General features: G+C 37.2%; 1 protein-coding gene across 1 annotated transcript; it reads left to right on the forward strand.

The window, feature by feature from the left end:
• The first annotated feature begins 21,601 nt into the window (after nt 1-21,601).
• Nucleotides 21,602-23,189, forward strand: LOC131833701 (heterogeneous nuclear ribonucleoprotein A3-like). The gene is made up of 2 exons (XM_059177304.1): nt 21,602-21,658; nt 21,725-23,189. Exons 1-2 carry the CDS (start codon nt 21,653-21,655, stop codon nt 22,664-22,666), a joined length of 948 nt encoding a protein of 315 aa, XP_059033287.1. The 5' UTR covers nt 21,602-21,652; the 3' UTR covers nt 22,667-23,189.
• Nucleotides 23,190-26,869: the final 3,680 nt, after the last annotated feature.

Here is a 26,869-nt window from a genome sequence, read left to right on the forward strand (position 1 = left end):
CTTGATCAAAACTCTTCAAAGTTTAGGGATAGAAGGTACATACCTCAATATCATCAAAACCATCTATGAAAAACCCACAGTGAATATCATTCTCAATGGGGAAAAACTGGGAGCTTTTCCCCTAAGGTCAGGAACATGATGGGCTGTCCACTATCACCACTGATCTTCAACATAGGACCAGAAGTCCTAGCCTCAGCAATCAAACAACAAAAAGAAATAAAAGGCATCCAAATCAGCAAAGAAGAAGTCAAATTCTCACTCTTTGCAGATGATATGATGCTTTATGTGGAAAACCTAAAAGACTCCACTCCAAAACTGCTAGAACTCATATAGGAATTCGGTAAAATTTCAGGATATAAAATCAAAGCACAGAAATCAGTTGCATTTCTAAACATCAACAATAAGACAGAAGAAAGACAAATTAAGGAGTTGATCCCATTTACAATTGCACCCCAAACCATAAGATACCTAGGAATAGGTATCTGTACTCAGAAAACTATCAAGTACTCCTGAAAGAAATAGTGGAAGACAAAAAGAAATGGAAAATGTTTCATGCTCATGGATTGGAAGAACAAATATTGTGAAAATGTCCATACTACCTAAAGTAATCTACACATTTAATGCAGTCCCTATCAAAATACCACCAATTTTTTCAAAGAAATGTAACAAATAACCCTAAACAGTAACAAATAATTCTAAAATTTATATGGAACCAGAAAAGACCCCGAATAGCCAGAGGAATGTTGAAAAAGAAAACCAAAGTTGGTGGCATCACAATTCGACTTCAAGCTCTATTACAAAGCTGTGATCATCAAGACAGTAAGGTAGTGGCACAAAAACAGACACATAGATCAATGGAACAGAATAGAGAGCCTAGAAGTGGACTCTCAACTCTATGGTCAACTTATCTCCGACAAAGCAGGAAAGAATGTCCAATGGAACAAAAACAGTCTCTTCAACAAATGGTGTTGGGACAATTGGACAGCCACATGCAGAAGAATGAAACGACCATTTCCTTACACCACACATAAAAATAGACTCAAAATGGATGAAACACCTCAATGTGAGACAGGAATCCATCAAAATCCTTAAGGAGAATGCAGGCAGCAACATCTTTGACCTTAGCCACAGCAACTTCTTCCTAGAAACATCACCAAAGGCAAGGGAAGCAAGGGCAAAAATGAACTATTGGGACTTCATCAAGATCAAAAACTTTTACATAGCAAAGGAAACAGTCAACAAAACCAAAAGACAACTGACAAAATGGGAGAAGATATTCACAAATAACATATGAGATAAAGGGATAGTATCCAAAATCTATAAAGAACTTATCAAACTCAACACCCAAAGAACAAATAATCCAATCAAGAAATGGGCAAAAGGCATGAACAGACATTTTGGCAAAGAAGACATCCAAATGGCCAACAGACACCTGAAAAAGTGCTCAATATCACTCGACATCTGGGAAATACAAATCAAAACCACAAAGAGATACCACCTCACACCAGTCAGAATGGCTAAAATTAACAAGTCAGGAAACGACAGATGTTGGCGTGGATGTGGAGAAAGGGGAACACTTCTACACTGCTAGTGGGAATGCAAGCTCATGCAACCACTCTGGAAAACAGTATGGAAGTTCCTCAGAAAGTTGAAAATAGAGCTACCTTATGACCCAGCAATCCCACTACTGGATATTTACCCTAAAGATACAAATATAGTGATCTGAAGGGGCACGTGCAACTGAATATTTATAGCAGCAATGTCCACAGTCACCAAACTATGGAAAGAACTTAGACGTCCATCAACAATGGATAAAGAAGAAAATATATATATATATATATATATATATATATATATATTTCTTTATCAATTCATCTGTTTATACACACACACACATATATATATATACATATATCGCATACACACACACATGGTGGAATACTATGCAGCCATCAAAAAACCTTCAAAATCCTGCCATTTGTAATGACGTGGATGGAACTAGAGGGTATTATGCTGAGCAAAATAAGTCAATCAAAGACAGACAATTATCACATGGTCTCTCTGATATGAGGAATTTAAGAGGCAGAGCAGGGGATTGTAGAGGTTAGGGAGGGAAAAATTGAAATAAGATGGGATCAGGAGGGAGACAAACCATATGAGACTCTTAATCTCACAAAACAAACTGAGGGTTTCTGGGGATTGGGGGGTTAGGGATAGGGTGGCTGGGTAATGCACACTGGAGAGGCTATGTGCTGTAGTGAGTGCTGTGAAATGTGTAAGCCTGATGATTCACAGACCTGTACCCCTGGGGCATATAATACGTTATATGTTAATTAAAAAAAATACTCTTTCAAACTAAGATTAATAGTCAAAACACATTTTATGTAATGGACAATTATTGTTTCAGTAGTTTTATTTTAAATCAGACCAAAAACCAAGAAAGCTCCAGTCTAGGGAATATATACCACTTTTATGTAAAAACACAAAATCTTACAATTTAACCAAATGCAATTTTAACACTAGAGATCTCAAAGAAGCTATTTCTAGAAGTGTCAATAAAGGAGAGCTCAGAATTTCGGTTACCATAAAATTTTGTCCAATATTAACATACTTACATATGTGATCTCTATTTGATAATATAAAATGCTGCATTTATTTTAGGGTAATTTTTTAAAAATATTATTTGCTACCAAAGATACATCCTAAATAATGAGCAAAATCTTTTTAAACTCCATCCTAGGTCTTAAGGTGTTAGTGAAATTTCTGGAGGGTGTTAGAATTCACCCCAGAGATGGGGATGAGGGGAAACCTCTCACACCAGGACAGTTCCTTTCATCTGATGGAAAGCACACATGTTTGGAAATCTGAAGAAATAAAAATGTAAGAAATAGAAACAGTCACAATCAGGAGAACTGATAAATTCTAGAAAGCCAAAAGCTGTCAAAGAATAAGATTCCCAGGCAATTCTGAAGCCTGAAGATTTAGAAGGGAGGTGGCCTGATGAGCTGCGATTTCATCCAGACATCTGACAGGCACTAGAAACATATTTTCCATGGAGCAAGGGGAGCAAAAAACTCAAATACTCCACCTGATTCTCCAGAGTATTTGGATAGCTAAAAAAATCATATATGTGTGTGTGTGTGTGTGTGTGTGTGTGTGTGTGTGTGTGTATTTGGATATATAGGTATCCATATACATATATATATATATATATATATATATATATATATATGCTAAAGTAAACAAGAAATTTCACGTCTTAACTGATGTGTCAGTCACGTATGGTGGCTTTGAATGAACTTTTCAGCATAGAAGGTAAAAACTCCGGGTGGCGAAGGACACCCTCAGAGAATTCTTAGCGAGGATGTTTTCTGGCCCGAAGCCGGACCTCTCCCTTTCTGAGCTGTCATGTCTATCGCAAGGCATGGAAACGCTTCTATTTATGTGCAAGGCTATATGCTCAGTTGGGCTTCTCTCAGCTCAGTGTCACTGAGTAACAGCTGTTGTCACAGAGCCAGAGAGGAATATCTGTCCCGAGTTCACACAGGGGGCATGTCTTCAGAGGTTACACTTCCTGGGGTTTATTTTGGCATCTTTTCCCTCGGGCTTCAAGAGTAAGTTCTAGAAAGGAGAGTCCAAGTATGGATGTGCGCCTGAGGAAGGGAGATCAGGCTGGAAACTCAGGCAAAAGCCCAGATAATTGCTGCAGAAATTCTCTCAGTCTTAAAAAATCCACATTTCCTAGGGATCATTTTTAAGAAAGCCTGGTAATATAAAGAGTATTCACAAGCTCTGAGCATCAGATTCAAAATGAGAGCTGATGTAAATAAATTTGCCTTTCTAGACAGAAACCTCATCTGTAAGCGTGAGCAGATATCCCAGGCTATGATGTGTGGAAGGGCTGAGATTCTGACCAGCCAGGCAAATTTTGGAAATAATCCCAGTCAGCCACAGAAGTGGAGAGGGGGCTTTCTGTGTCCACCACCAACCACCTACCATGGGAGCTGAGATGACAGAAAGCCTAGAGACATGATTAATACTGTCAGCTGAAAAGGCCAGTGACTAAATTCCTGCCTTACTTGTGCAACTGTTGACCTTACAATAGAAAGAGAAATCCCAACTTTATGGATATTTTCTATAGTTCAACTGTTTTCTATATATTACTGGTATCTCGTAATTGTTGCAGTATATTGAGAATAAAAAATATGAATCAGTTTATTGAAATAATTCATTTTCTGTTTCAGAATTACATTTCATATGGAAGTTGTTCATATCAAAAAGTCATATTTAAGGTTTTGATAAAACAAGTTAATAAAACACAGGGTATGCTTTATTCAAGAAAGCAGTCTGGCAGTCTGCCTATCCTCAGTATTTCTATTAGAAGCAGACACGGGTCCAAGTTCGCCGTATCTAGACAGCCAACTTCTTTTCCAGGTGGTTCCAAGTATGCGTAGGGCTATGACCTGCCCAAGGAATTATAGATCCTAAATCTATTGCTGGAAATTAGTGAAATCTTTACTACTCAGATACATGGAGTTCATTAAAGGTCCAAAGATTTCAAAGCAAAGATTAATCTTTATGAGTGTCTATGAACAGGTTTCTTAATATATTTGACCTATTGAAAAATCTGCAATAGTCTGGTGTTAAATAGGGTCGTTATTAAGATACTAGTTATTATGGGTTGAACTCTGTTCTCCAAAAAGATGTGCTAAAGTCTTAACCCCGTACCTATAAATGTGACCTTATTTGGAAATAGGGTCTCTGTACATATAATCGTGTTAAGATGAGGTGACACTAGATTAGGGTGGGCCCTAATCCAATATAACTCATGTCTTATAAAAAGAGAAGACAAATAGAACACAAAGGAAGAAATCCGTGACAGCAGAGGCAGAAACTAGAGTGATGTGTCTACAAGCCAAAGATTGCAGCAGAAATTAGAAGGCAGGAAGGATCCTCCTGTAGAGACTTTGGAAAAAGAATGGTCCTACTGACACCTCAATTTCAGACTTCCAGCCTCCAGAACAGGAAGACAATAAATTTCTGTTGTTTTAAGCCACCCAGTCTATGGAACATGTTATGGAAGCTCTAGGAAACTAATATACATGTTTTAAGTATTTAAAAATAAACATGATAGTTAATTTGCATTATAGGGAACTTACTTTCTTATTTAGTGACTGATGCAAGTGATATCCAAAGGCTTTATTTATTTTTTTATTCTGTAGAGCCAAGTATGGGGCTTGAACTCACCACTATGAGACCAAGACCTGAGCTGAGATCAAAGAGTCAGATGCTTAACCAACTGGGGTGCCACCAGGTACCCCACTTGAGGACTTTTGTCTTTAAATATGGACACACACAAGTTATTTTCTGACCGGTACTTATATAACTACCTTAAACTACAGTAACTGAATACCAGAGACAAATTTTCAGCATTTTGAGGAGGGCACTAAAAAAACAAAGCAAAACAAAATAAACCACAAGAACATACTCTGGGATTTAGATGCACCCTTAATGAAAAGATGCTTTTCAGCATGCCGTGTTATTGATGACTGACAATGCTTCCCTCACTGGATAGCTATTAGTGAGACCCAAAAGTAAATGAGTATTTTAAAAATTTATCTCAAAATTGGATAATGTTTTATCTTTCAGCTACAAATGTGTTGCCTAATCATATGTCAACATGCAAAGGAAAGCTGACAAATTTCATCACCCCTGTGTCATCTTCTAAGAAGCCTTCTCCAAATCCACAGACATTAGCATCTAACATTTAGGTAAGAGATATTTTCATTTATCCTCTCTCTCAGTAAAGAACTTGATGTGGTTTAAAAGACACCTTTTCTGTTTGTTTTTGCCCTCTCTACCTTAGGTTGTTCCCTCTTGCAGGCATGTCCAAATACTTCAGATCAAAGTGAAAAGACAGCAAGCCAGTAAATTCCATCTTTGGTGTGACAAGAACATTCAGAGAAGGTGTGGCAAACCATGTTCTTGTATTTAGGCAGCTGGCAGAAACAGTGGCCTGAAAAAATAGTAATGGGTAGCTGGACTGAGGGAGTCTGGTGTGGGACTGGACCCTCTCATCCATGACACCCTGTCCGTGACCCCTGCCTGTGCCTACAGCTCAGGCAGCAGAGGAGAGCCCCAGGGAGGTCACATGCAGGGACTGGGAAATACTGTGGGGAGAATGCCCATCTTTGCAGGTGGTGAGACTCCACACTACTGGACAATTCACCCCCCCTCCCCCCGCAAAGGTCTTTCCTCAGAAGTCAGCCTCACAATGCAGTTCTTTGTGGTCCCACATAGAAAATATAAACTCCTTTGCTTGAGGTTTCAATCCTCTTTTTCCACCTTTCCCCCTTCTTTACCTACATCTACATACTGAATACTTTCGTTCTGTTGTTTATTGTCTCCCCCCTCGCCCCCTGCTAGGATAAATTCCAGGAGGGTTTTTTCCTCCATGGAACATGGCAGTGCTCTCAAAGAACAATGCCTGGCACTTGGTGGGCACTCAATAAATACTTGTTGAATAAACTGGCTACTGAGGGAAAGGCCTGTGCTTGCTTTATTGTTAAGTGTGAGAAACCCTTAGTGGATTTAACTAACTGCAGGTTTTGGCCAATTTAGAAGACTGAATGGGTAGAGTTCTCACTTAGCTTATATATTTCTAAGGCCTGAGGGATAATTGCTTCTTTAGGCTGGCCAATCAAACATCAGTACATTCTTTTTCTTTTTAAGCATCTGTACACTCTAAGCACCTTATCATTTTTGAGAACTATCTTTGACTGCCAAAGCCAGTTTGTATAATTACTTTTGAAGCATATACACTGTACAGCATCTAAGGGATTCATAAATCAACCAGGAGAGGATTAGGTGCCTCCAGCACCCCTAAACTAACAATAAATTACTCAAAGAGGACAGGATACTAAAGCCCAAATTAAATAATTCTTACCAAAAGATTCAAACATAGCAACCTAGAAAGATGCTTAGCAATAGAAATACATGTTTGAAGAAGGTCCAAGAACTTTACTGGCACTAAGGGATTGAATTAGCCAGCTCTAATCAGGTCTAGTGATAAGATGTTGCTTACTGATCAATGGCCGTTTGGCCAAACAACATTGATCAAGTTCATTTAGGAAACGATATGGTAAATTATCACCATCAGAGGCAAGTGGAAGGCTGTACACATGTCCCCCACCATAACTTGATCACAACTGTTACATTAGAACCAGAATAAACCTACCTCCAATTTCTACCAAAAGTACCACTGCTTTATTAGCCAGCAGCCACGAAAAGCCCTCGGTTAGCACTCAGCATGAAGGCTTCATCCTAAGGCACATATGGTGACATTTAGATGGAGGGAGGAGCCAGCTTTTACCCAGACCAGTGACAGAACTTAAAGAAGGGATTCAGATGAGCCCAAGGGATCTCTAGACTTTCAAAGTCTGCATTAAAGGCATCAAGGTTTTGGGCTTCCCTGGCCTAAAAGGACTGTGGTATCCATAAAGATCTTTGTTGTAAACAACCAATGAGAAATTATTTCTTGGGGAGGAGTCAAGATGGCGGAGAAGTAGCAGGCTGAGACTACTTCAGCTAGCTAGAGATCAGCTAGATAGCTTATCTAAAGATTGCAAACACCTGAAAATCCATCGGCAGATCGAAGAGAAGAAGAACAGCAATTCTGGAAACAGAAAAACAACCACTTTCTGAAAGGTAGGACCGGCAGAGAAGTGAATCCAAAGAGACGGGAAGATAGACCCCGGGGGGAGGGGCCGGCTCCCGGCAAGCAGCGGAGCAACCGTGCACAAAATCAGGACTTTTAAAAGTCTGTTCCGCTGAGGGACATCGCTCCAGAGGCTAAACCGGGGCGAAGCCCACACGGGGTCAGTGTGGCCTCAGGTCCCGCAGGGTCACAGAAGGATCGGGGGTGTCTGAGTGTCGCAGAGCTTGCGGGTATTGGAACGGGAAAGCCGGCTACAGAGACAGAGCCGACAGTAAGCTCGCAGCTCGGTGTTACCTTGAACCGGTCGCAGGCTCGGTGAGCTCGGAGCGCGGCCGGAGGTCAGGCAGACGGGAGTAACTGGGCGCTGTTCTCTGAGGGCGCACTGAGGAGTGTGGCCCTGGGCTCTCCGCTCCTCCAGGCCGGAGACCAGGAGGCCGCCATTTGTATTCCCGTCCTCCAGAACTCTGCGGAAAGCGCTCAGGGAACAAAAGCTCCTGAAAGCAAACCCGAGGGGATTATTCACCCCGGCCCCTGGGTAAGGGTGGTGCAATTCTGCCTGGGGCAAAAACACTTGAGAATCACTACAACAGGCCCCTCCCCCAGAAGATCAACAAGAAATCCAGCTGAGACCAACTTCACCTACCAAGGAGTGCGGTTTCAATACCAAGGAGAGCAGCAGAATTCCAGAGGAGGAGAAAGCAAAGCACGGAACTCATGGCTTTTTCCCTGTGATTTTTTTTAGTCTTGCAGTTAATTTAATTTTTTTCTTTTTCATTTTTTGTTTTTTTTTTTTTCTCGCCTTCTGGTAAAATTTTTTTTTAACTTTTACCTTTTTCTTTTTTAATGTTTTTTAACCAGTTTATCTAATATATATATTTTTTCTTTTTTATATTTTCTTATTTGTTTTCTTTTTTTAAATTCTTTTCTTTTCTTTTTTTTTCTTTTTTCTTTTTTTTTTTCTTTCTTCCTTCCTTTTTGAACCTCTTTTTATCCCCTTTCTCCCCCTCACAATTTGGGATCTCTTCTAATTTGGTTAAAGCATATTTTCCTGGGGTTGTTGCCACCCTTTTAGTATTTTCCTTGCTCCTTCATATACTCTTATCTGGACAAAATGACAAGACAGAAGAATTCAACACAAAAAAAAGAACAAGAGGCAGTACCGAAGGCTAGGGACATAATCAATACAGAATTGGTAATATGTCAGATATAGAGTTCAGAATGACAATTCTCAAGGTTCTAGCCGGGCTCGAAAAAGGCATGGAAGATATTAGAGAAACCCTCTCGAGAGATATAAAAGCCCTTTCTGGAGAAATAAAAGAACTAAAATCTAACTTGTTGGACAGACCCTTTGAGTATGATATAGTCTTTGGCTTAAAATCTAATTGATTTTAGTTGAAATCAAAAAAGCTATTAATGAGGTACAATCAAAAATTGAGGCTCTTGGGGTGCCTGGGTGGCTCAGTGGTTAAGCCGCTGCCTTCAGCTCAGGTCATGATCTCAGGGTCCTGGGATCGAGCCCCGCTTCAGGCTCTCTGCTCAGCAGGGAGCCTGCTTCCTCCTCTCTCTCTGCCTGCCTCTCTGCCTACTTGTGATTTCTCTCTGTCAAATAAATAAATAAAATCTTTAAAAAAAAAATTGAGGCTCTCACTGCTAGGATAAATGAGGCAGAAGAAAGAATTAGTGATATAGAAGACCAAATGACAGAGAATAAAGAAGCTGAGCAAAAGAGGGACAAACAGCTACTGGACCACGAGGGGAGAATTCGAGAGATAAGTGACACCATAAGATGAAACAACATTAGAATAATTGGGATTCCAGAAGAAGAAGAAAGAGAGAGGGGAGCAGAAGGTATACTGGAGAGAATTATTGGGGAGAATTTCCCCAATATGGCAAAGGGAACGAGCATCAAAATTCAGGAGGTTCAGAGAACGACCCTCAAAATAAATAAGAATAGGCCCACACCCCGTCACCTAATAGTAAAATTTACAAGTCTCAGTGACAAAGAGAAAATCCTGAAAGCAGCCCGGGAAAAGAAGTCTGTAACATACAATGGTAAAAATATTAGATTGGCAGCTGACTTATCCACAGAGACCTGGCAGGCCAGAAAGAGCTGGCATGATATTTTCAGAGCACTAAACGAGAAAAACATGCAGCCAAGAATACTATATCCAGTTGGCTATCATTGAAAATAGAAGGAGAGATTAAAAGCTTCCAGGACAAACAAAAACTGAAAGAATTTGCAAACACCAAACCAGCCCTACAGGAAATATTGATAGGGGTCCTCTAAACAAAGAGAGAGCCTACAAGTGGTAGATCAGAAAGGAACAGAGACCATATACAGTAACAGTCACCTTACAGGCAATACAATGGCACTAAATTCATATCTCTCAATAGTTACCCTGAATGTTAATGGGCTAAATGCCCCTGTCAAAAGACAGAGGGTATCAGAATGGATAAAAAAACAAAGCCCATCTATATGTTGCCTCCAAGAAACTCATTTTAAGCCCGAAGACACCTCCAGATTTAAAGTGAGGGGGTGGAAAAGAATTTACCATGCTAATGGATATCAGAAGAAAGCAGGAGTGGCAATCCTTATATCAGATCAATTTGATTTTAAGCCAAAGACTATATCATACTCAAAGGGTCTGTCCAACAAGAAGATTTAACAATTTTAAATATCTATGCCCCCAACGTGGGAGCAGCCAACTATATAAACCAATTAATAACAAAATCAAAGAAACACATCAACAGTAATACAATAATAGTAGGGGAATTTAACACTCCCCTCACTGAAATGGACAGATCATCCAAGCAAAAGATCAGCAAGGAAATAAAGGCCTTAAACGACACACTGGACCAGATGGACATCACAGATATATTCAGAACATTTTATTCCAAAGCAACAGAATACACATTCTTCTCTAGTGCACATGGAACATTCTCCAGAATAGATCACATCCTTGGTCCTAAATCAGGACTCAACCGGTATCAAAAGATTGGGATCATTCCCTGCATATTTTCAGACTGCAATGCTCTAAAGCTAGAACTCAACCACAAAAGGAAGTTTGGAAAGAATCCAAATACATGTAGACTAAACAGCATCCTTCTAAAGAATGAATGGGTCAACCGGGAAATTAAAGAAGAATTGAAAAAAATCATGGAAACAAATGATAATGAAAATACAATGGTTCAAAATCTGTGGGACACAACAAAGGCAGTCCTGAGAGGAAAATATATAGCGGTACAAGCATTTCTCAAGAAACAAGAAAGGTCTCAGGTACACATCCTAACCCTACACCTAAAGGAGCTGGAGAAAGAACAAGAAAGAAACCCTAAGCCCAGCAGGAGAAGAGAAATCATAAAGGTCAGAGCAGAAATCAATGAAATAGAAACCAAAAAGACAGTAGAACAAATCAACGAAACTAGGAGCTGGTTCTTTGAAAGAATTAATAAAATTGATAAACCCCTGGCTCGACTTATCAAAAAGAAAAGAGAAAGGACCCAAATAAATAAAATCATGAATGAAAGAGGAGAGATCACAACTAACACCAAAGAAATACAAACTATTATAAGAACATACTATGAGCAACTCTATGGCAATAAATTTGACAATCTGGAAGAAATGGATGCATTCCTAGAAACATATAAACTACCACAACTGAGCCAGGAAGAAATAGAAAGCCTGAACAGACCCATAACCAGTAAGGAGATTGAAACAGTCATTAAAAATCTCCAAACAAACAAAAGCCCAGGGCCAGACGGCTACCCGGGGGAATTCTACCAAACATTTAAAAAGAACTAATTCCTATTCTCCTGAAACTGTTCCAAAAAATAGAAATGGAAGGAAAACTTCCAAACTCATTTTATGAGGCCAGCATCACCTTGATCCCCAAACCAGACAAGGATCCCATCAAAAAAGAGAGCTATAGACCAATATCCTTGATGAACACAGATGCGAAAATACTCAACAAAATACTAGCCAATAGGATTCAACAGTACATTAAAAGGATTATTCACCACGACCAAGTGGGATTTATTCCAGGGCTGCAAGGTTGGTTCAACATCCACAAATCAGTCAATGTGATACAACACATCAATAAAAGAAAGAACAAGAACCATATGATACTCTCAATAGATGCTGAAAAAGCATTTGACAAAGTACAGCATCCCTTCCTGATCAAAACTCTTCAAAGTGTAGGGATAGAGGGCACATACTCAATATCATCAAAGCCATCTATGAAAAACCCACTGCAAATATCATTCTCAATGGAGAAAAACTGAAAGCTTTTCCACTAAGGTCAGGAACACGGCAGGGATGTCCATTATCACCACTGCTATTCAACATCGTACTAGAGGTCCTAGCCTCAGCAATCAGACAACAAAAGGAAATTAAAGGCATCCAAATCGGCAAAGAAGAAGTCAAATTATCACTCTTCGCAGATGATATGATACTATATGTGGAAAACCCAAAAGACTCCACTCCAAAACTGCTAGAACTTATACAGGAATTCAGTAAAGTGTCAGGATATAAAATCAATGCACAGAAATCAGTTGCATTTCTCTACACCAACAGCAAGACAGAAGAAAGAGAAATTAAGGAGTCAATCCCATTTACAATTGCACCCAAAACCATAAGATACCTAGGAATAAACCTAACCAAAGAGGCACAGAATCTATACTCAGAAAACTATAAAGTACTCATGAAAAAAATTGAGGAAGACACAAAGAAATGGAAAAATGTTCCATGCTCCTGGATTGGAAGAATAAATATTGTGAAAATGTCTATGCTACCTAAAGCAATCTACACATTTAATGCAATTCCTATCAAAGTACCATCCATCTTTTTCAAAGAAATGGAACAAATAATTCTAAAATTTATATGGAACCAGAAAAGACCTCGAATAGCCAAAGGGATATTGAAAAAGAAAGCCAACGTTGGTGGCATCACAATTCCGGACTTCAGGCTCTATTACAAAGCTGTCATCATCAAGACAGGATGGTACTGGCACAAAAACAGACACATAGATCAATGGAACAGAATAGAGAGCCCAGAAATAGACCCTCAACTCTACAGTCAACTAATCTTCGACAAAGCAGGAAAGAATGTCCAATGGAAAAAAGACAGCCTCTTCTATAAATGGTGCTGGGAAAATTGGACAGCCACATGCAGAAAAATGAAATTGGACCATTTCCTTACACCACACACAAAAATAGACTCAAAATGGATGAAGGACCTCAATGTGCAAAAGGAATCCATCAAAATCCTTGAGGAGAACACAGGCAGCAACCTCTTCGACCTCTGCTGCAGCAACATCTTCCTAGGAACAACGCAAAAGGCAAGGGAAGCAAGGGCAAAAATGAACTATTGGGATTTCATCAAGATCAAAAGCTTTTGCACAGCAAAGGAAACAGTTAACAAAATCAAAAGACAACTGACAGAATGGGAGAAGATATTTGCAAATGACATATCAGATAAAGGACTAGTGTCCAGAATCTATAAAGAACTTAGCAAACTCAACACCCAAAGAACAAATAATCCAATCAAGAAATGGGCAGAGGACATGAACAGACATTTCTGCAAAGAAGACATCCAGATGGCCAACAGACACATGAAAAAGTCCTCATATCACTCGGCATCAGGGAAATACAAATCAAAACCACAATGAGATATGACCTCACACCAGTCAGAATGGCTAAAATCAACAAGTCAGGAAATGACAGATGCTGGCGAGGATGCGGAGAAAGGGGAACCCTCCTACACTGTTGGTGGGAATGCAAGCTGGTGCAGCCACTCTGGAAAACAGCATGGAGGTTCCTCAAAATGTTGAAAATAGAACTGCCCTATGACCCAGCAATTGCACTATTGGGTATTTACCCTAAAGATACAAACGTAGTGATCCAAAGGGGCACGTGTACCCGAATGTTTATAGCAGCAATGTCCACAATAGCCAAACTATGGAAAGAACCTAGATGTCCATCAACAGATGAATGGATCAAGAAGATGTGGTATATATACACAATGGAATACTATGCAGCCATCAAAAGAAATGAAATCTTGCCATTTGCGACAACATGGATGGAACTAGAGCGTATCATGCTTAGCGAAATAAGTCAAGCGGAGAAAGACAACTATCATATGATCTCCCTGATATGAGGAAGTGGTGATGCAACATGGGGGCTTAAGTGGGTAGGAGAAGAATCAATGAAACAAGATGGGATTGGGAGGGAGACAAACCATAAGTGACTCTTAATCTCACAAAACAAACTGAGGGTTGCTGGGGGGAGGGGGTTTGGGAGAATGGCGTGGTATTATGGACATTGGGGAGGGTATGTGCTTTGGTGAGTGCTGTGAAGTGTGTAAACCTGGTGATTCACAGACCTGTACCCCTGGGGATAAAAATATATGTTTATAAAAAATAAAAAAATTAAAAAAAAAGAAATTATTTCTTATTGCTTTACACTAATTATTTATCCCTTGTTGCATATTTGGAGAACTATAAAAAGGTTAGCAGCACATAAGCATTTCCTCTAGGGTGTGGATTCCTAAAAAAGATAACGTCAAATGAGAAAACCTAATTTTCTCTAGGGTGAGGTTTAAAGCCCATTGACATGCATACATGTCACCACACAATCCAACCAATAAGAGCAGAAACAGCATCCAAGAAACTCAATGCATAAAATACCCAGTTGTGTTATTATGAGAACAAATTGGCAGAGATGAACCTGATTGGCTGGTGGCTGGGAATTCTCGGCTCTGTCTCCACGGTCCAAGTCTGCCTTAATCTCTGCAGTGGTTGGTATTATCTGGTGTAGGGCTCTACTCTGCTGCAATATGAAGGGGATGATTCCAGGCTCTGTGGACAACCAGGGCAGGAATCTACTGAACAGAGGACACCCACGTGCTTAGCTTCCTTAATATACCTCTCCTTCCGCTGCAGAACTTCAGGTACAGGACAGAGTGGGAAAAGGAAGCTAGTCATTCACTAGTAATTCACTTTGTCTGAGGATGCACAAGTCTTGTGCTACTGCAAAACTCCTTACGGAACTCCAGAGAGCTCAAAGTTTAACAACCTGCAATTATGGAACCCCCCCTCCTTTTTTAAAAATTTTATTTTAATAAATTCATTGACCAGTATAATGCTGGGGGGGCTTGAAAAATGTCAGTTAAAGAGCACCACATCCAGATTCTTGGTCTAGCTGGTAGTTAGAAGACAACAAGCAAGAGAAAGATTTTATCTAATAAGTTTTAGAAGCCACCTGGGTGGCTCAGTCAGTCAAGCATCCCATTCTTGATTTCAGCTCAGATCATTATATTGATCTCAGGGGCATGGGATCCAACACTGTGTCAGGTTCCATGCTCAGTGCAGAGTCTGCTTGAGATTCTTTTTCTTTCCTCTCCCTCGGCCCCTCTCCCCACTCAAACACATGCACTCTAAAATAAATAAATAATACCCTTTTAAAAAGTTCAGTGAGTAATACAAAATATACTTTTATTATTCAGTTCAATCATCATCTGTAGCATAGGAACTGATGATAATACTGATGATTTTTAGTGGTAGTCCTCATAGAATCATTTCTGAGAGTCAACTATTAAGGATAAAACTACCTTTCTACTCTAAACATCCTGCCTTTTCTTGAATCTCATGAAATAAAAAATTATTTTTAAATTCTGGAATTATATTCTACTTAGCAGATTACTTTGTAACTTCTTGAATATTTCTCCTTATAATGGTATTCCCAACTGCACATATATAAAGCATGCAACTATATATATATATATGTATATATATATATATATATATATATATATACATATATATATATATAGTTTTTTCTCAAGGGTGAGGTTTAAAGCCCATTGACATATACATACATATACATATGCATATACATATATATATACACATATATCCATGAAACCATTACCACAATCAACACAATGGACATACCCTTCACCCCAAGAGTTTCACCATGTCCCTTTGCAATCTCTTCCTCTTGTCCCCTCCCATTTACCTCCTCCACTGCACCATACCCATCCCTAGGCAACTATTGATTGAGGTCCTTTCACTAAAGTTGAGTTTGCATTTTCTAGAATTTTATATAAATGAAATTATGCCATATGTTCACTCTGTCTTATAGGCTTCTTCCGCATATTATAATTACTTTGACATTCATCTACAGTATTGTATGTATCAATGGTTCATTCCTTTTTTTAAAGTGTTCCTATTGGGTTTTTAATTTAATTCCAGTATAGTTAACACAAAGTGCTATATTAGTTTCAGGTGTACAATATAGTGATTCAACATTTCTATACATTGTTCAGCTCTTATTGAGTTCATTCTTTTTTATTATTAAATAGTACTCCACTATATAGCTATACCACTGTTTGGTTATCCATTCTTTTGTTGGTGGATATTTGGATTGTGTCTAGGTTTCGGTTATTACAAATAAAATTCCTATAAACATTCAACAAGTCTTGCATAAATATGTTTTCAATTTCTCTTGGATAAGTACCTTGTAGTAGAATGGCTGGATCATATCATTGGGTAGTTGTAACTATTAAAGAAATGACCAGACTGTTTTTCTAAAGTGGTTGTACTGTATTGATTCTATAGATAAATTTGGGGGAGTTAACATTTCAATAATATTGAAATGTTGGTCCCATGAAACCATATATTTTTCTATTTGTTTAGGTTTTTAATTTCTCTTGCCAATGTTTTGTACTTTTCATTATATGAGTCTTGAACACATTCTTTAGAGTTATCCTTAACTATTTCATATTTTCATGCAATTTTACATGGTTTTGCTCTCTAAGTCCATTTTCAATTGTCATTGATAGTGCATAGTCACACAAGAGTATTTTATCTTGATCTTGAAACCTGTATCCTAGCTCACCTCCCTTAATATTTTTTTTGTAGTTTTTTCACAGATTCTATCAAATTTTCTGTGTAGGTGATCATGCTATTTGTGAATAAAGTTTTACTTCTTCCTTCCCAGTCAGGATGCTATTTTTCCATATGTATGTATGTATTACTGGTTCTTTTGCACTGTCTAGAAACTTTAGAGAAAGTTCAAATAGAGTAAATTTAGTTTTTAATATTAGGCATAGTGTTAACTGTAGGGATTTTTTTAAATTTTTTTATTTTTTAAATTTCTTTTCAGTGTACCAGAATTTATTGTTTATGCACCACACCCAGTGCTCCATGCAATATGTGCCCTCCATAATACCCACCACCAGGCTCATACAACTTCCCATCCCCCTGCCCCTTCAAAACCCTCAGATTGTTTTTCAGAGTCCATAGTCTCTCATGGTTCATCTCCCCCTCCAATTTCCCTCAACTCCCTTCTCCTCTCCATCTCCCCATGTCCTCCAGATTTTGTAGAGAACTTTTATCAAGTTAAGGATGTTCCCTTGTAATTCTAGTTTTCCCAGAGTTGTTTAAATCAGCAGTTGAGAAAAAAAAAATTTTAATCAGGAATTGAAGTTGTACTTCATAAAATGCTTTTTCTGCATCTATTGAGATGATTAGTTTTTCTGTTTTAGTGTGCTGATGTGGTGATTTACACTAATTGTCGAACATTAAACCAATCTTGCATTCCAGAGATAAATACCACTTGATTGATTATCTTTTATCATTTCACAGTATTATTGGGATCCATTTGCTAAATTTTTGTTTAGGATTTTTGCATCCATGTTCCTGAAGAATATTGGTCTATGGTTTTCTTGTATTGCCTTTGATTTTGATATTAGGATCATTCTGGTTTCATAGAGTGAGTTGGAAAGTAATCCTCAATTATCAGCTTTCTGAGAGTTTATGTACAATCAGTATCATTTCTTCCTTAAATAGTAGAATTCACGGGCGAAGTTAGTGGAGGCTAGAGTTTTCTTTGTGGGAATGTTTTTAACTACAAATTTAATTTTTTCAATAGATACAGGGCTATTAAAGTTATTTATTTCTTCTTGAGTTTTAGTAGTGTGTGCCTTTCAAAAAATCTGCCCATTTAAGTCAGTAGTTCTCAACATGGGGCAGTATTATTCTTTCTCACCTATGGGGCATTTGGCAATGTCTAGAAATATTTTTCATTGTTAAAACTGGGAAGTGGGACATGGTATTAACATCTAGTAGGTAAAATTCAGGGATACTGCAAAATATTCTACAATCCACAAGATAGCCCTCAGAAGGAAGAATTATCTGGCCCAAAATATTACCAATGTTGAGGGTGAATAACTTTGATGTATGTTACTGAATTTACTAGCATAAAGTTGTTAACAATATTCCATCATTATCTTTTTAATATCTTTGGAGTTTAAAGTGATACCATTTCTCTCATTCTTGATATTAGTAATTTGTGTCTTCTCTTTTTTCTTCCTGAATTATTGTTTGACTGGAAGTTTATCAATTATTGATTTATTCAAAGAAACAGTTTTTGCCTTCATTAGTTTTCTCTGTTTTACCATTTTAGATTTCATTGATTTCCACACTGATTTATTTCCTGTTTTCCATGTACTTAACATTTCATTAATCTCATTTTTCTACTTTTTTTAAGCCTAAGCTAAGATTATAACTTGAGATCATTCTTGTTTTCTAGTATTGGCATTTGATGTGAGAAAATTTTCCTTATATACTGCTTTAACAATAGACAGTGCATTTTGGTACATTTTAAACATTTTCATTTAGTTTAAATGTTTTCTAATTTCCCTTTAATTCTTTGACTCAGTTTATTTAGAAGTGTGTTATTTCTAAATATTGATTTTTTTTCCTAAAGATGTTATCAATACCTAATTTAATTCCTTTTTCATCAGAGAGCACACCTTATATCATTTGAATCCTTTTAAACTTAATGAGACTTGTTTTATTTCCCAGAATATGGTATACGTTACACAAAATTCCATGTACACTTGAAGAGAATGGGTATTCTATTTTGCAGTGTGGAGTGTTTTATATATTCAATTACATCAAGTTGTTTAATAGTATTGTTCAATTCTTTTACATCCTTACTGATTTTCTGTCAATATTCTACCAATTACTGAAAGAGGAATATTGGAATGTGACTATAATTGTGACTTAATCAGATTTTGCTTTGTGTATTTTGAAGCTTTGTTATTTGGTGCATAAATCTTAAAATTTTGTATCCCCTGGGTGAAGTGACCCCTTTGATCATTATAATTGCATTCCTTATTCCTGGTATTCTCAGTCTGAAGAAATTTTCTTTCTTTCTTTTTTTTTTTTTTGTATTGAAAGTAGTATTTTTTTTTGAGTTAAAAGTATTTACAAAAACCTAAGACATACTTCATGAAACTGGTACAAACTGTTTTTCCTGCCATTGGTTTTTGCTTTAAAGATCACAGCTGAGAAATAAAATAAAAAATAGTATTGTTCAGAAAAGTACTTTATTGTTCTAATTTCCAATTGGTTGTATTCACAGAAATATTTACAATGGAAAAAAAGGTTACTTTGAAACTTTAATATGCAAGTCAGCCTCAAGTATCCTAAAAGGCAGAATTCTTTAAGGGTTAAAGACACACAAATGCAGTTGGTGAGGCAATTTCTCCACCTCTTCCCCCCACCAAAATCTGCATCTCTGTCAGCCCCTGAGAATTAGTTATTATGTAAAAAACAAAGCAACTGTTAAACAGTGTTCTTGTTCTTGTCCTAAATCATGTCTCTTGGGTAAATATTTCTTCCATGGTTTTTGACAGCAGGTGCATTTATTGATTAGTTGATTGACTCAGGAATCCTGTTTTGTTTTGTTTTGTTTTTTAATGGATGCTTGGTACTAAATGTTGTCTTTGTTGTGTTTTAATTCTTCTCAACTTTTTTGTACCAATAAATAACTTATTACAATGTTCTTATGAATCAAGGACATCATTTTCATCTTCTGAGCACTGGATTAACATATTTGTAGTCATCACTGATAACAATAAAAATGTGTGTCAGAAGTTATAACGATCCAAATTACAATGGAGGTCAGTTTGGGGCAATCAATCCATCATTATCTCTTATATGAATGATGTAAACCCCTGCCAATTTCAAAGTTCTCACACTCTTTTGCATCTTCATTGTTGTAGGTTTTGTCTTCTTAAACATATGTCAGCTTGTACCATATTTACTACTTAAAAATATTAAGATTCAGTGGTTCTCCATATATGGCACAATACAGTGGTTCTAGTTGAATAAAATACAATTCCATATAGCTGTGAAGGCTCTTTTCTACGTAGTGCGAACCACACCTTCTGGTCTTCTCTTTCCCATGTCCCAAAGCAGATGATCTGGTCCTGACAAGGCTGCTTGCATGTCAACTCTCCTTGTTCTTTTTATAGAATTCCCTCCACTCCTCTATCCCTGGGAAACTCCTACTCTATCCTTTAGGTCTATCTCAAATATCTTTTCTGTGAACCTTCCTAGCTTTCTCCAGACTCAAGGATCCCTGAGAAGTGATTTGCAACTAAGGTTACATATTAGAATCACCTGGAGAGATTTTAAAAAATACCAGTGTCTAGATCAGTTAATAGCATAGTAATTCCTGGTGCACAATAGATCCTTAATGAATATTTCCAAGCAATAAAGCTATTAAATAAAATGAAAACAAACAAATGTATCTTAAGAACATTTAGAACAGTTTTTTTTTTTTTTTTAAGATTTTATTTAGTTGTCAGAGAGAGAAAGGAAGGGAGCAACCACACAAGTAGGAGGAGAGGCAGGCAGAGAGAGATGCAGGGTCTCCACTGAGCAGGGAGCCTGATGTGGGCTTCAATCCTAGGACCCTGGGATCATAACCTAATGTGAAAGCAGACGCTTACCTGACTGAGCCACCCAGATGTCTCTAGAATAGTTTTATAGTAATGGCTATTAATGCTAATAGGATAATGTTATTTATTCAACTTAGAGGCATTATTACATGGAAAAATTCATTATGGAAATTACATTTCCATATGGAAATTTCATTACATGGAAAAATTCATAAAACTATGATAAAGCACTTTATCCACATTTAGCATTAACTAAAAGATCAGAGTCATTGGAATAGATAGCTTAGAAAGCAAAATTTTCTTTTGTAGGAAATTAATGAGTAAGGCTTTTGGAAGGAGATGTTAATTGATATGTAAAAAAGTTTTTTTTTCCCTCACGCTCTTCAAAAGGTAATTTACCTAAAGAGAAGAGAAATATTATGGAAATAAAATTGATACATTTTAGATCTTTGTTTTCTATTACTTTAACAACCCTTTGAAAATGTGGTATTAACTAATGCTGCATTTACTGGAACATTCTTTGTGCCATAGAAGCAAATATTCGTAGACCAAGTAATGTTGAAACTATCTGGGAACTGAAAAGCTGGTACTAAATTTTTCTATAAATTTGACGTATGTGTAAAACAAATGTTAACAAATACAAAAAGTACTTGTAGATCTCTTTTAGGAGATTTTCAATACTAGAAAAATATAACAGAAGATCAGGGATATACGTAACAGGTTAGCCGATTTGGTTATGTGTGAAAATGATCCTAAAGGTGCCTCGGCTTGATATTTATGTAGTATTTTGGTGTGATTCGCAAGATTTATTCTGGGATTTCACTTTCAAAGGAGCAATAAGTGACTGACAAAAGATATGTTATTACTCTGCATCATTCACAGTGCTTGGCCTTGGCTTCCTTGTGAAGCAGTTTTTTCTTAGAGTTTCTGTGACAAGGACCTAAGTGACAGTCTATTACCAGACCCTCAAGGAAAGAGGTCATGAGAGAAATTTGCTACCCCAGGTCATTTATATGTCTGTTAGGCTTGAAGAGATTTGACCTGCCACAGAGCATTGCTTCAGATTTTTTCATTCTTTAGAAGGAAACTGAAGGATAGTAACCAAATTCTACAAAAAACTTATCAAACTCGCTCTCTCGGTCCCATATTGAACTCGAGTTGGAAGAGGCGAGTCCGGTCTCAAAATGGAGGTAAAACCGCCGCCCGGTCGCCCCCAGCCCGACTCTGGCCATCGCCGCCGCCGCCAGGGGGAGGAGGGCCATGATCCAAAGGAACCAGAGCAGTTGAGAAAACTGTTTATTGGTGGTTTGAGCTTTGAAACTACAGATGATAGTTTAAGAGAACATTTTGAAAAATGGGGTACACTTACAGATTGTGTGGTGATGAGACACCCCCAAACAAAACGTTCCAGGGGTTTTGGTTTTGTGACTTACTCTTGTGTTGAAGAGGTGGATGCAGCAATGTGTGCCCGACCACACAAGGTTGATGGGCATGTAGTGGAACCAAAGAGAGCTGTTTCTAGAGAGGATTCTGTAAAGCCTGGTGCCCATCTAACGGTGAAGAAAATTTTTGTTGGTGGTATTAAAGAAGATACAGAAGAGTATAATTTGAGAGACTACTTTGAAAAGTATGGCAAGATTGAAACCATAGAAGTTATGGAAGACAGGCAGAGTGGAAAAAAGAGAGGATTTGCTTTTGTAACTTTTGATGATCATGATACAGTTGATAAAATTGTTGTTCAGAAATACCACACTATTAATGGGCATAATTGTGAAGTGAAAAAGGCCCTTTGTAAACAAGAAATGCAGTCTGCTGGATCACAAAGAGGTCGTGGAGATGGATCTGGCAACTTCATGGGTCGTGGAGGGAACTTTGGAGGTGGTGGTAACTTTGGCAGTGGTGGAAACTTTGGTGGAAGAGGAGGCTACAGTGGTGGTGGTGGTGGCAGCAGAGGTAGTTATGGAGGAGGTGATGGTGTATATAATGAATTTGGAGGTGATGGTGGCAACTATGGTGGTGGTCCTGGTTATAGTAGTAGAGGAGGCTATGGTGGTGGTGGACCAGGATATGGAAACCAAGGAGGTGGATATGGAGGTGGTGGTGGAGGATATGATGGTTACAATGAAGGAGGAAATTTTGGAGGTAACTATGGTGGTGGTGGGAACTATAATGATTTTGGAAATTACAGTGGACAATAGCAATCAAATTATGGACCCATGAAAGGGGGGCAGTTTTGGTGGAAGAAGCTCGGGCAGTCCCTATGGTGGTGGTTATGGCTCTGGTGGTGGAAGTGGTGGATATGGTAGCAGAAGGTTCTAAAAAATTTTCAGAAGAAAAGGGCTACAGTTCTTAGCAGGAGAGAGAGCGAGGAGTTGTCAGGAAAGTTGCAGGTTACTTTGAGACAGTCGTCCCAAATGCATTAGAGGAACTGTAAAAATCTGCCACAGAAGGAACGATGATCCATAGTCAGAAAAGTTACTGCAGCTTAAACAGGAAACCCTTCTTGTTCAGGACTGTCATAGCCACAGTTTGCAAAAAGTGCAGCTATTGATTAATGCAATGTAGTGTCAATTAGATGTACATTCCTGAGGTCTTTTATCTGTTGTAGCTTTGTCTTTTTCTTTTTCTTTTCATTATATCAGGTATATTGCCCTGTAAATTGTGGTAGTGGTACCAGGAATAAAAAATTAAGGAATTTTTAACTTTTCAAAAAAAAAAAAACTTATCAAACTCATACCCCAAAAATAAACAGTCCAGTTAAGAAATGGGCTGAAGACATGAATAGACACCTTTTAAAAAAGACATCCAGATAGCTAACTGACACATGAAAAGATATTCAACCTCACTCACCATCAGGGAAATAGAGATCAAAACCACAATGAGGTACCATCTCACACAGATCAGGATAGCTAAAATTAACAACACAAGAAACAACAAATGTTGGGGAGGACGGAGACAAAGAAGAACACTCTTGCACTGTTGGTGGGAATGCAAACTGGTGCAGCCACTCTGGAAAACAGTATGGAGGTTCCTCAACATGTTAAAAATAGAGCTACCCTATAGTCTAGCAATTATATTACTATTTACCCAAAGGATACAAAAAACACAGAATTGAAAGGATACATGCACCCCCATGCTTACAGCAGCATTGTCAACAATAGTGAAACTATTAAGAAAGCCTAAATGTCCGATGAATGGATAAAGAAGGTGGGGTATATATATAAAGGAAAAAAAAAAAAAGAAATCTTGCCCTCTACAATGACATAAATGGCACTAGTGTACATTATGCTAAGTGAAATAAGTCAGAGAAAGACAAAGATCATATGATCTCGCTCATATGTGGAAAGAAAACAGATGAACATATTAGAATGGGGAAAAGAAAAAAAGGGAGAGAGGGAAACAAGCCATAAGAAATTCTTAGCAACAGAGAACAAACTGAGGGTTGCTGGAGGGAGGTGGCTGGGGGATGGGCTAGATGGGTGATGGGTATTAAGCAGGGCACTTATTATGATAGGCACTGAAGGTTGTATGTGAGTGATGAATCACTGAATTCTACTCCAGAAACCAATATTGCACTGTATGGTAACTACCTAAAATTTAAATTAAAAAAAAAAAAGAAAAAGAAAAAAGAAAGGAAATTGAAGGAGACACCAGAATTGGCACAATCTAAGAAACCCTGAATTAAAGTTTAGGTTTAACTGTAGGTTGTTTTCTTTCTTACTGATTCTAGACCCGTGAACCAGAAGTGAGTTACTTCCTTTAATGTCGGAGATGAGAAAGATGGTGGGATGTTTTAAGGGCCCATGAGAAATAAATCTGAATGCAATGTCTTGTGCTCTTGTGTTTCTAGAAAGTTACTTAAGAGTTTGGTTGTAATTTAATGCAAATGAATGGATGATGGGATAGGGAAAATGCAAGAATCAACAGAAAAGAGCCATGTGTTGTTTTGGGAGGGGACAGTAGTAGTTCTTTGACTATCACCTTATCAGCATTTTTAAGAAATTGGCTATCTTCATTGCTCATAGTGAGGATGGCTTTTCTGTTATTTATCATACTGATAAAATCACTAGGAGAACGAACATAGACTATGAAGGAGTTCTTTGCAGGTACCGTTTCAATTAAAATGCAGACCTCAACTATTATTTTAAAAACTTATACCCGCATTATGCATCAATTTGCATATAACCAATTAAGTCAGCACTAACACCTCCAGGTTTAATCACCTTTTCTTTATATATAAAATTATACTATTGGACATATGGGTACCAAGAATTTATTGAAGAAATCAAGCTTATGTTCATAATACACTGATACTCAAGAAATACCACATAATACTCTCAGGTCATCAAATATTTTTCAACCTCTCTGAACAGAAAGATGCCAATAGTGTTAACCGGCCACACTTTAAAAGCTTCTTGATATTTATTGACACTATTATTTATTGTGATGACCTTAAATATAAAGATCCATATACTCTGTTACCTTATTTGTAACTGTTAACAGTATACACACTGGGTATAGAGATGGGCTGCATACATCATATATTTATGATAGACCATTCTATGTATTATATGAATATTTGTAGATAAAGTAATGTTGAGAATATTTAGGAACTATTAAATTTTTCTATAAATTTCAGGTCTTATAAAACAAATGCTAGTAAATACAAAGAGTACTTGTAGATCTATTTTAAGAGATTTACAATGCTAGAGAACTATATTTTGACTAGTCATTGTATTTCAAACTGTAAGTAAATGTTGGTTTTTGTCCTGAAGAGTAAATTGTATTTGAGTAAAGCCACACTGTGATTCAGAAAAATACCTAATATGGGCATGCAACATTTTATTTCCTAATACAGTTAAAATGAAATTTTTGAGACACAATAATCTAAATTTTCTTTTTCATTAACATATTATTCTGATACCCATACCAATGTGGTCTATTGGATAACTATCTACTCCTAGAATTAAGGCAGGCTAGAAGATAGTTGATTTTATTTAATTATCTATCAGTTCTTTCTCGAATGTGAATATATTCTCAAAATTCAAAAAATAAAAGTATGAATGTCCTTTAAGTGCTTTAGTGCCAACACAACATGAATAGAACTAGAATATGGCCTTGAGCATTACTGCTAAGTAAATCAAAACTCCTGTGTCTGAGCAATCCTTAGAAGAAAAAAAAAGTATACTAAAAAGTATATTTTAGAAGCAGAAGGAAAGAAGTCGCAGCACAACAATGAACAAAGTGATCCTTTTTGATAAATTTGGAATATTTACTAATATTCCGAACTATCCAGAGGAAACAAAATACATCGTTTTTAAAAACAATGCCCTCAAAATTAGATAGCACTTTGCCTCTTTCTGATTACATCTGGCACTTAAATTGCACCTGTGAATTTCTTTCTCAAAATTTTAGAAATTATCTTCTGATATAAATTCCTTGATTGTGACTACAAATATTTGGAATAATACCTAGCAGTGTTGAACCAAGAGCAGATGGGAAGTAATTACTCTGAGCTTGGTTGTGTAAAAATTAAAGAAGTGGCAAGAAGTGAGTTAGAGATGCAAACATTATGTCAAATTCTCTGAAATTGACCAATTCTCTGACACTGATTTGTCCTCAAGGTTTCATCTTGAAGTTTTACTTTGAAATAATTCTTATCTTTCAGAGATGATTCAATCAAATAGTATAAGATTCAGAACACAGCACAACCTTATAATAATTAAAACCAATACAATACACAACTTAGTATTAGATGTTTGATGTGTGCTTTTTATTTTTCTTATGGCGTAAGTGCCCACTTACTATGAGACTACGTTACCGCAGTATTTCTGACACCATCATTGAAATATTAACCTCCTATAATTAAAGAGTCCTTTTAAAAAAGCTTTCACATGGAATTTTATTTCCTCTAGTAAAAATAATAGAAATTTAATTTTAGATACAGGCCTCTGCTGGTTAATTTAAAAACCAGTTAATTTTCCTCTCTAGCAAGTCCTAGATTTTCTAAATTTATCACACAATTTTTTTTTAAATTAGGCTTTATTTGATGTCCATAATAAATTGCCTTGGTATGTTATCATTTAATTAACTCATAATAAGTACACTCTGTATCACATTGTCCTTTCAAAGCCAGAAAACCATAAAGCCTACTGGCTTCGTATACATATGTTTTCTCAAGATTCCAGAATCATTTAAATAGCATTCATGACACTGTTAGCCATTTTGAGTTTTTATATCCAAATAAAGGAATGTGAAGTTAAGTTTAAACAAACTTATTAAAGCATACATGGTAAAGAAGCCAAACATATCAGACCATTTGAGTAACACTATTTGCTTTCTCTCATTTTCATCACAACACATCTTAGCTTCCCAAAAGTATGTCACTCTTATCTTCAAAC

This window comes from Mustela lutreola, chromosome 6 (assembly GCF_030435805.1).
Source record: "Mustela lutreola isolate mMusLut2 chromosome 6, mMusLut2.pri, whole genome shotgun sequence".
NCBI lineage: Eukaryota > Metazoa > Chordata > Mammalia > Carnivora > Mustelidae > Mustela > Mustela lutreola.